Source organism: Triticum urartu, chromosome 5A (assembly GCF_056163025.1).
Source record: "Triticum urartu cultivar PI428250 chromosome 5A, HENAU_Tu73, whole genome shotgun sequence".
Taxonomy (NCBI): domain Eukaryota; kingdom Viridiplantae; phylum Streptophyta; class Magnoliopsida; order Poales; family Poaceae; genus Triticum; species Triticum urartu.
In genome coordinates, this window is record NC_141877.1 from 227580426 (window position 1) to 227591577 (window position 11152).

The 11152-nt window shown below is 46.3% G+C and overlaps 1 protein-coding gene and 1 pseudogene across 1 annotated transcript; one reads left to right on the forward strand and one right to left on the reverse strand.

Moving 5' to 3' along the window:
* Positions 1–1511: 1511 nt before the first annotated feature.
* LOC125555865 (amino acid permease 4 pseudogene) lies at positions 1512–3541 on the forward strand (annotated as a pseudogene).
* Positions 3542–4594: 1053 nt separating this feature from the next.
* Positions 4595–7947, reverse strand: LOC125508528 (aspartic proteinase Asp1-like). Its single transcript, XM_048673252.2, has 9 exons — positions 7546–7947; positions 7110–7227; positions 6483–6718; positions 6170–6403; positions 5581–5719; positions 5304–5492; positions 5145–5217; positions 4956–5043; positions 4595–4877 (listed from the first exon to the last, which is right to left on the reverse strand). Exons 1-9 carry the CDS (start codon positions 7707–7709, stop codon positions 4766–4768), a joined length of 1353 nt encoding a protein of 450 aa, XP_048529209.1. The 5' UTR covers positions 7710–7947; the 3' UTR covers positions 4595–4765.
* Positions 7948–11152: the final 3205 nt, after the last annotated feature.

Here is an 11152-nt window from a genome sequence, read left to right on the forward strand (position 1 = left end):
GGCAACTGACGGATTGCAGGTTAGAGGAACTTGCCATGTTCGTACTAAGCAATATGACAAGCTGTTCATATACAGCTCCAGAGAGCGGTTACCATGTCTGTATTCAGTAATATGGTAAGTCCATAAGAGGAAGTTGCCATGTTCTTATTCAAAAGTTGAGGATCAAGAACAAATTGCTATGATTGCGTAAATTGACATAGCAAAACCGCCATAAGCCTAACATTCCAGAGACACGCTACATAACAATTTCTGCAAGATCTCAAACAAATGTTTGCACTAAAACATTCTAAATCAAGGGTTCATACATAACGAACAAATCAACCAAAATCAAAGCACTACGAATGAACATGTACACTGTCAAAACTCTGAACTCAAGCCAACTGATGGCTACACCGCGGGGAGCACCCCCAGCAACAAGAACCGACATCTCGTACCATTCCACCGCGGATTCGCCCAAAAATGGCCATGGAATCACAGAGGTGCATCGGGGGAGCAAAAAATTGCGCGGCGTTGTGGTGTAGATTGCCACGGGTGGAATGCAACTGCGGCTATCCTATCTACACGGCGGGACTCCCCGGCGATGGGGAACAACATCCTGCACCCTTCCGTCGCGGATTCACCATGGAACCGCAGCGGGGTCGAAAGAGAAGCGCCAACAAGATGAAACGCGAGCAGCGAGGGGTTAACTGAGCGAAAATGAAAGCAATGAGGGATTCGCGCGGTTACCTCAACGCGGCTTCGGAGTCGACAAGGTGGATCCGTTGAGTGGACTCCCGACGATGGGGACCGACCTCCATGACACTTCCGCCGCGGTTTCGTCGAGAAGTTGCCGCTGAATAGCCTCCCAACGACCCAACTGCCGCCACGAGAGAGGCAGCGCGCAGTCGAATGCGGTGGGGATAAATGAGTAACCGGCGAGGGTGACAATAGTGGGTGAGTGGGCGTTCGGGCAAGCAGCGGTTCCACCGCACGACCCTGTGTGCTGACGTCACTGACGTGGCATTAGAGCCAGGTGAGTTGCTGTAAGATTCGCACAACCAGAATGTACAAAGGTCAACATGTTTGGACCAAGTTGCTTCGTGCCACATGTATGGCACTTAGTGGGTGAACTTTTTGTAAAAAGTTATATTTTCGCTACTTTCTAACAAAGGTCATATTTTACCCTAAAAAGAAGGTCAGATTTATCTTCTTTTTAACTACGAAAATGCTAAACCTACGAAGGGCCTGTAAGTCTACGAAACATGCGAAACTAATCTAACCCCCCCCCCCCCCCCGGATTTTCAGGGGGTGGGCCCCAGCCTCTTCTAACAACCAATCCTAATCTTCCACAATGGTTATTACGTAAACGTGCGTAGCTTTCTTACGTAAGTCTAGCATTACTTTTTTAACTATTGCAATCAGACACTTTTGGTTTCTCTCGAAACTCTAGCTTTTTTGTCGAGCCGGATAGCTTCTCATTTGCTATGGCTTAGACCTTTTATGACGGATCTCGGCGCACAGACTCCTTTTTCTATATTTTTAGAGAGAGACAATTAATATATAATCTATGTGAAGCTGCTACAGGTATGCGAATGATGCACAATTACTTTTGCATTAGAGGAGTAGCCGCCGATCTACCTTATGGATGGATCGATAAATGTTTAGATTTCTGTGATTATTTTTTATGCGGAGTTGTTAGAATATCAACAACTTATTACACAGAATCGACACGTGTCATTCTGAAATGGCATCCAATTTTGCATCTTGCCTTCTTCCTCCTTTTTCTGTGTTGGCATTTCGCCGAGCAGTTGTCGTCCAACCGCCCATTCGAGGAGAGCACGTCCATGGACGACGAGAGCACAGGGGCTCGAGGCGACGCCGTTGGACAGGTGCACGCAACTAAAAGCTGGAAGGCGCCAACGGCAATTCCCCTCGTCTTCCTCTTCAATTTCTCGAACTCGCGTCCCTCCTTCCTGCCGGAGGCACTGAACAGAAGCGAGAGTGCCACTGCGATTCGGTAAAGCATGTACACTTCGTGTGACTCGTGAATCCAAGCCACCAAACCCGAGCCTCGCAATGGTGCACATCCAGCCGCTCGAGGTGTCTCTCGAGGCCGGCAACCTCGCCGACCCCGCCGCGGCCGCGCTCGATGACGACGACCGCCCGCGCCGCACCGCACCGTCCTCACCGCAAGCGCGCACATCGTCACCGCCGTCGTCGGCTCCGGCGTCCTCTCGCTCGCCTGGGCCACCGCGCAGCTCGGCTGGGTCGCGGGTCCCACCACCACGGCGCTCTTCGGCGGCGTCATCTACTACAGCTCCACGCTTCTCGCCGACTGCTACCGCACCTGCGACCCTGCCGCCGGCACCCGGAACCACTCCTACATGGAGGCCGTCCGAGCCATCCTCGGCGGCGCCAAGGTGAAGTTCTGCGGCGTCATACAGTACACCAACCTCGTCGGCATCACCATTGGCTACACCATCGCCGCCTCCATCAGCTTCCATGCCATCACGAGGGCCAACTGCTTCCACGTAAAGGGGCACGACAACGCGTGCCACAGCTCCAGCACGCCCTACATGATCGGCTTCGGCGCCGCGCAGATGGTCTTCTCTCAGATACCCAACTTCGATCAGATACGGTGGCTCTCCGTCGTCGCCTCCGCCATGTCCTTCACCTACTCCGGCATCGGGCTCGGGCTCGGGATCGCCCAGACCGTGGCCAACGGCGGGTTCCGAGGCACCCTCACGGCGTCGCCATCGGCACGGCGGGCGTCACCGTGATGCAGAAGCTGTGGCGCGTCCTGCAGGCGCTGGGCAACATCGCCTTCGCCTACTCCTTCTCCAACGTGCTCATCGAGATCCAGGACACCATCAAGACGCCACCACCGTCGGAGGCAGCCGTGATGAAGAAGGCCACGGCGCTGAGCGTGGCCACCACCACGGCGTTCTACGTCATGTGCGGGTGCATGGGCTACGCGTCCTTCGGCAACGACGCGCCGGACAACCTCCTCACCGGGTTCGGCTTCTACGAGCCCTTCTGGCTGGTGGACGTCGCCAACGCCGCCATCGTCGTGCACCTCGTCGGCGCCTACCAGGTCTTCTGCCAGCCCATCTTCGCCTTCGTCGAGCGCTGGGCCGCCGCCAGATGGCCAGAGAGCGGCTTCGTCACGCGGGAACTTGGGGTGGGGCCGTTCGCGGTGAGCGCGCTCCGGCTTGTCTGGCGCTCGGCGTTCGTGTGCCTGACCACCCTGGTCGCCATGGCGATGCCATCCTTCGGCGCCATCGTGGGGCTCATGGGCGCGCTCTCCTTCTGGCCGCTCACCGTCTACTTCCCCGTGGAGATGTACATGAAGCAGCGCGCCGTGGCGCGCGGGAGCGCGAGGTGGCTCTGCCTCAAGGCGCTCACCGTCGCCTGCCTCGTCGTGTCGGTGGCCGCCACCGTGGGATCAATCGCCGGCATGGTCGGCGCGTTCAAGGTGTTCCGCCCTTTCAGTGGCTAGTAGGAGTAGTATGGTGTCATCAAGTACGTATACTTCAGTATAGGGAATTCCTCATTACGTATGCATTGATGGTGCAGACTAATGCATTGACGCTTGTCAGTTGTCATGGCGCGTTTGTAATTGTTTTTTCTTTTCAAAAAGAGGACTTCTCGGCCTCTGCATCAGAACGATGCATACGGTTACTTCAATAAATAAAATAGGTTCAACAAAATCATAGAGTCTTCAACAAAATAAAGTCGAGATCACAAAGAACCTCGAAGCTAAACCAAGAAAAGGCCAAAGAGCCACGACCAGCTGGTAAAATAAAAATAGGAAAACTAATTGCCTATCCTATTACATGACCGCCAACCAAACCGGTTAAAGATATCCCGCGCTACCATCTCACACCGGACAGATCCAATAACCAAACGCTCGCTGGCCTCCGTCGGAGTAAGGACCACATACGGATCAGCGCCGTAGCACGGAATATAACCTGCAAAAATTGAATAGTAGTTATTCTGTTAAAAACCAAATCATTTCTGCAGTTCCAAATTGTCCATAACAACGCATACACTCCTACACGAATATGTCTAGCTGTATCGGACTCTATCCCATCCAGCCATGTTCCAAATAACGACCCGATCGTACTCGGAGAAGTAATGTTAAAGGCGATTTGCACGGTGCGCCACAGAATTCTCGCCAAAGGACAGTCAAGGAAGAGACTTGTAATTGTACTGGAGACGAAAGTTTGGTGGTTTCATTCTTTGACCATGGAAAATAACCACATGAATTTTGAAGAGAAACATCAGAAGATGAACCGTTATACAAATTCTATCAACGAATAACTTTAGATGTGAAAAATGTCAGTTCCGAAACATGGTGATTTAACTGGAAGCATCACAAACTTCGCCAAAGACTAACACACAAAGAACAATTCTACAGATTATACTGAAATAAACTGACTGGCATTCAAGGGCAGGTTCAGTCGCTCAAGTTTCAGTTCTTGAAGTACCGAAAGCCAACTCCAGAAATACCTGCAACGCAGTCCAGGTTAATTTGCAAGAGAGCCATTCCTCATCCGCCATATGCTCCATATAAAACATTTCAAGTAAACACAAGAAGTAGTAACATCTGTGCTTCATAAGAACGGAATAATTATATATTTCATATGCACATGGCGATGATTACAGGCTACCAGATTTTTTTTTCTCTCTTTTCTAAAGAATACACGTTCCTAACTTCGTGTATAGAGCCTCCCTGGATGATTATTTTTGTCCATCCATCAACCCAATGGCCTCCCCTTGTTATTCACTCTTTGTTCGAACGGTAGTAAGCTGCACATTCTTCATTCTGAATACCAAAGATGCTGGGGAACTGGGGCCAACAATAACCTTCCTCAAATCCATGAATGGTATTTTCACTGTTTGAATAAACAGAAGAGAATTAAGGGTATATATGTTCAGGTGTGTGAAATGATCACAGAAGGGAAGATCCGAACTTGGGGATTCTATCACAGGGTGCTCGGATCCATCCAATCTGCCCTCTCTCATTGTCATATATCACCATCTGATCCTGCATTGTAATATCTGCAACAAGAGAGAAGTAGCATCATTTTTCTGTACATGATTTGAAAGAGATCATGGATTTTCAAGCTATGTTGCTTGGTTGTTATGCCTGAACTTCCTACCTCCAACAATGTTCAGATCCTTGAGTCCAATCTCTGATCCGTTAAGGATGCCCAAACATGCATTCCCGTATTTCTGGCACCAACATAGCAACAACTATTTAGTAACCAAGAACTTGGGAGTTATTTACAGAATAATCTATCGGGTTGCAGAAAGCTTACAGTGACGATGAGGTAGTTCTCAGGAGGGATCTCCATGAGTGCCTTCTTGCCATTGGCAAAGTTCAGAACCAATGATTTGAACTCCTTCTTGACATCAAGCACGGATTTGAATGGTTTCTTTCCTTTCCAGCATAGAGGCAGAGAGGGGTCAGACACCTCTTTCAGCGCCTTGCTTAGATCACCCTTAAGCTGGAATAAACAAAACCTCATGAGCTTGATACATCTGTGTGATAATCCTAATTCCATATTAGAATATGAAAAAAGTTGTGAAACTTACTGCAGTGACAAGCGATTGATATGGCTGTGAAGAAAAGTAGGTGAACGAGCTTCCGCTGTCCAATACTACTTCCATTGGTCTCACGCCAAGCGACCGGCCACCAAAATACAGGCTTGCTGAGCCAGGTGAGTAATAATTCCTGGAAATGCGATTCAGAAAAATAAATGGGAGAATGTGCTCACAACTAGTATATGAGAACAAATCAAATTAAAATAGGAAATGAAGAAAGTAAGTCAAATAAAATTAAAACCACGGCAAATACTTGTCGTGGTTTTAGTTCAAATTTGACCTAAAACCACAACAAGTATTTTGGAACGGAGGGAGTATAATTTTTTCGAAAAGGAACTATGAAGTATATAACTGCTAGTGATTTCCAAGGAAAATATAGCATGTTAATGTCGTTAGTCTACAGTTTTGCAATTCATTAGATCCTTTCCATAATAGTTGTGAGCGACTAGTCAACTACACATTAGTGGTTAAGAAAGTGAAATACACACCTATTTCTGAACATCATTACAAGCAGGCAATGAGCACTTGTTCTTTCTACAAAATATTGTGTGGCAAAAAAATCATCAAAAATAGGGCTCACCTGAATGCACTCCTAGCCATTGGTACCCATGTTGCACGTGAATAAGGCACGAGATTATCCCCAAAGAAGAGGAATCCCCCTCCTCTCATGCTGAGGCAGTGGCCAACCACGTTCTTGGTGATACCATGCTGCTTGAGCTGTGAAAGCAGGCTGATCGATCCACTCCCAAGCCCAAGCACACCATCAGTGGGCGCAACCTCAGTGCTGCTCCCGACCTCCTGGTCATACCCACACCTGAAGGCAAGAAAATAACCAGTTCAAGTGACTCACCATGCAATGTTAGTTTTATTTTACAAGTTCCAAGTAAGCATACCCGAATGCAAGACTGGGGCGGACAACGGAGGCATTCGCAAGGCGGACTGCAAAACTGTCGTTGACGAGCACGCCAAGGGATGAACCCTGGTCGGCATACTTAACTTCATAGTCACACTGCTGCTTCGGTGAGTCGCACTTGTGGTTTTTACTGAGGCCGCCATGCAGAGAGGCGCACAGCTGATCAACACACGGTACCAGCTTGTTCTTTGTTGGTCTGTAGAGCGGGTGTGGCACCTACACCCACAATTAACATGCAGAACATCATAAGAATCCTTGATGAGAAAGGCGATACCAAATTTGGCTTCACATATGAAATTCCCAACAATGTAATACGAAACGCGTAACTGGGGCAATTACACATATGCATGAAATCCATAGATAGTATTTTCATTGAATTCATTATATCCATCGATATGTATGTGTATAAAGAGTGAATCAAGCCCCAACTTTCTGTACCAAAATAATATGATGGGCCCCTGATGCCTTGAACACCAACCCTTGGACCAGGAACAGCCAACAGTGACAACGACTCAAACTCAATGCCTTGCCTCAAGTCAAGGGTCCAATGGCAGCAAACGTAAACAGGATTGGATAAATAAGGAAGGAAAGGGAATGGTAGCCCCACCTTGGAGCAGCTGACGCAGGGGGCGTCGCACTGCAGCCAGGTGAGGTCGCTGCCGGTGTCGACGTCAAGGAAGTATGGTTTCGCCGGGTTGCCAATGTTCATGGCCACGTAGTACAACCTGCACAAGGAATCGCCATCCAGGAAAATCAGGATCAGAATGTCTCACCACAGCAACTTGTGTCGACTCGTCAAGGCTGATCGATGTTTCTCCAAAACAAAACAGAAAACAAGGCCAATCGATAATGGTAAAACTCAGTTCACCAACAAGGCTAAAAATGCTCCTCCGCAAAACAAAACAAAAAAGGCTAAAAATGCTGGAATTGGCATACAAAAATGGGCACAGAGATGTATGGACGGCACTGGCGAGTAGGGCCAAAATCCACAATCAGTTGATTGATGGGTTGGGTTGGGTTGGTCCGGGAGGGAGGAGGCATACCCGTGGGGGTAGACGTTGCCGTAGAGCTGGAACACGGCGGAGGAGGCCTCCGGGTCGTCGTCCGCGTGGGCGGTCCTCGCCGGCCTGTCCGCGCGCGCCGGCAGCAGGACCGCCAGCAGCAGGAGCAGCAGGAGGCCGGCCGGCGGGGCCCACCTGGCAGCCATGGTAGGAGGCGAGGCAGGGGAGACGGAGACCTCGGCCTGAGCAGAAGGATGGAAGGAAAGGAGACTGGGACGGATTGACTAGTTTGCCTTGCCCCCCACCCTCACAGCACGGCTCGGCTCAGGGGAGGGAGGGAAGGATGGGGATGGATGGCAAGAGCGAATGGGAGGGACGGCGGTTTTTATAAGGAGAGAAGAAGAAGCAGTGTGTGCGTGCCTTGTATTGCGATGAAAGCTTCTGTGGAAAGTTTCGTTTCCTTTGGCTGCGGCAAGGAACAGAAAAGGTGCGCTCCAGTTTGTTGTTGCCTTCCTCCCTTTCCGGTGACCTTTTCACCCCGAGTCAAGTCAAGTAGTTCTATGTTGCCGGGCCTTCTTTTCTTTTGGTTGATTCGCTGGAGAAAGGTATTGCCTGGTTTATCAGCTTTGCATCATTTTTCTACTACCTATGTGGCAATGATGGGTTGAGGAGATGCTACTACTTCGCTTGTTCCAAATTACTACTGGCCGGAATCATAAGGAAAGAGGTGAACTTCCGGAGAAACAAAGAGAGGGTTTAGGGAAAGGTATCTTTGGTCTTCCAACATCCTGCAAGTCTTACATTTTCCTTTAACTATCTTAATTGCTCTTTCAACACGAAGCTTGACTCGGGTTGGTCGGAGAAGGAGTTAAAGCGGCATGGATGCATACTCCTTCCGCCCATGAATAAATGTACATTTGGTTTTAAAATTTATTCATAAAAAATATAAATCTATATTCCCAATACATTTTAGAATAGAAAAAATGTATCCTCATCATACAGTAATCAGGACCAATAACATTCAACACATGGTTTCCTAACTTTCTACATGCACTTAGCTCATTAGAGGTCGAGTAATTAAAGAGTAGGGAGATGGTGGCTTACACCTTTTCAATGCATTTTTTACTTCTTTTTATAATCTGTCCTAAAATTATATATGTACACTTATTCGTGGATAGAGGGAGAGGGAGTACCTCTTTGCCGTTCATTGTACAGACTGATTGCGCTGCAGTTGTGAATGTGCTGAATGAAGCGGAACGTACTATAAAGTTTATGATTGTGGGAAACTGCATAGCACTTCAGCACCCTAATACGGGTGTGGCTCTTTATATATACTAGATGAATCCCCACGCGTTGCAGCGGAAAAATAGGCCATTGAAAAAGTTAGATGTAGACAATTAACAAATCTTGAGAATATTATAAGTACAAATGTTATGCCAGCACGATAAAAAAATACAAACTATTGATCACATGTTTGGTGTTAAACCCTTAATGGTTATAATATCATATAATGCATGAAAAAAAAGCGGACAATTGGTAGAGGCAATTGTATAAAGAAGTCAAAGGTGCCAACTTCCTTATGATCAGTTGTGCTACACATTAAAACAAACGACAATTACTTGTGTGTGTTTTTGCTGAACGCTGCAATTGCTAAAATCTATGTAACATCTCAAAAGATTTATCTAACTAGAAAAAGTCGTATAAAAATATACTGAATGGACCTCTATTGAAGCACATAGTGCTAAATAACATGTTAGCGTTACAGTATTTTTGTTTGTTATCCCTATTTCCGTTGTGCGGTCAGGCAAAATGAATAAAAAAAATTACTAATTGAGAATCCTAGTTAATAAAGTAACTAAACTTCATTTGCGGGTAAATGAAGTATCTAAACTTGCCGTTGGTAGAAAAAAATGCAACGGTACCAAGATATCTCTAGAAACATATTATTCTTGGTCTTTCATGTAGAAGTCAGTCTTTATCTGCAGAAGACCCAAGCGACTCCGGCGATGAAACATATCTTGTAGTTGTAAATTGAAGTTGACGGAAAAATAATGAGAAAAACCATGCATCCATTTATATGACATCAATGTATTACTTGAGGTATTGTGCTAGTGTAGATATGGAAAATCATTAAGTAGAAGGCAAAATATATACCATAGGCATGGAAAAACCTTAAGCAAAACCATCACAATCTTATGTCAATTCTATAATTATCTGCTATGTTAGGAGAGAATTCATTTGCTATAATAAATGGATATTTGATATTTCTCATACAAAACTCTGCTAGTGCCTGAAATGCCATGTATATGATTAACCATGTGGACACTTTATTATCTTCTAGGGGCAATAAAATGTCAGTTCAGAATGGTACAGAATGACATGAATAGAACGGTAGAAATACTATGGTGAATTGCTGTTCAGAATCTAGGGGCATTCTACAGTACGATGGATGGAAAGCGCCACGATGAAGAAAAAAAAGTATTGCCTCTAGGCATGCAAATATAATGGAACGGGTAGAGCTATGTTTCTTCAAATAGATAAAAAGTTATTTACCTGGCTCACTCCTCGCGATGTACATGATCGTCCGCAGTTCACAGCTCTCATATGTTTGATCAATAATCCAGTACCAAAATCTGAATATGTTGCCTCGTTCTTAGTTACAGTATGCAATTGAACAAAGCAAACTGGGCAAAAAAAACTACCATAAAAAGTCAAGAATACTTCCATATCCCAATATTCTACGCAAGCATAGAAACTTGAGCTCTATAGGAGGACATGTACTGATAAACAACGAAACAGAACAACTAACGCAACAGGACGAATTACTGCAAATCATCGATCTTCAGAAATGGAAATATAGAAATATAGATAAATATATCATTGGGGGCGGGGTGGGGTGGGGGGCATGCTTTGGTGGAGCCATGGTGAGGCGATGACCGTTGTATGTTTCGCACAAGGAGAAGCAGTATTCCATTTGTGAAGAATATATCATGTGGAGATCAAGCTGTTTTATAGGGAGGGCACACAAATATGCAGGGAAGGGGAGAAGACGGCACACTTTTTGTTGATCGCCTAGCTCAGTTTATGTCCAACCGTTTCTAGTGGATTTGATGAGTATCTGTGATGGGCTGCTTTAATTAATCGCCAGTTCGGTAGGTGGCGGAAAACAAAACGTTTGGAAACGAATGGGCTGCCATGCACACGCTAGAGTAATGGGCTGCTAGTTTGCTAGCAATAGATAATTGAATGGACGGAAGAACACATCTCAGGACAAAAACTGAATGGCCATTTTTTAGGAGAAAAAGGCTATTAAGAGCCGATGACATGGCAGGATCGCTGAGTTTGATAGGTTGCTGATGTGGGTAGGCTGGATGTCAAAAGAAAATAACATAGTGGAGATAAGCTATTTGGGTATTATAGATTATAAATATGGGTACACCATGTGTACAAATATAATATACAGTTACGTACAGAAGCTCTATGTGAATATATAGTCTAACACCCTTCCTTAATCTTAACTGTGACCTAAAGTACAAAGCAAGTTAAGATTCCGTCTACAACCTTCAAACTGAGGTTGTGGAAGTGGCTTCGTGAAGATGTCAGCAAGTTTATCTTTGGAGGAGATAAACTTGATATGAAGAAGCTTCTC

Bases quoted from the DNA above. Each gene is read 5' to 3' on its own strand.
- LOC125508528 (XM_048673252.2), bottom strand. From the start codon at position 7,709: ATGGCTGCCAGGTGGGCCCCGCCGGCCGGCCTCCTGCTGCTCCTGCTG. The intron at 5,720-6,169 runs GTGAGCCCTATT...TCGCATTTCCAG, and splicing joins ATGGCTAGGAGTGCATTCAG to GAATTATTACTCACCTGGCT. The intron at 5,493-5,580 runs GTAAGTTTCACA...TGTTTATTCCAG, and splicing joins ATCAATCGCTTGTCACTGCA to CTTAAGGGTGATCTAAGCAA.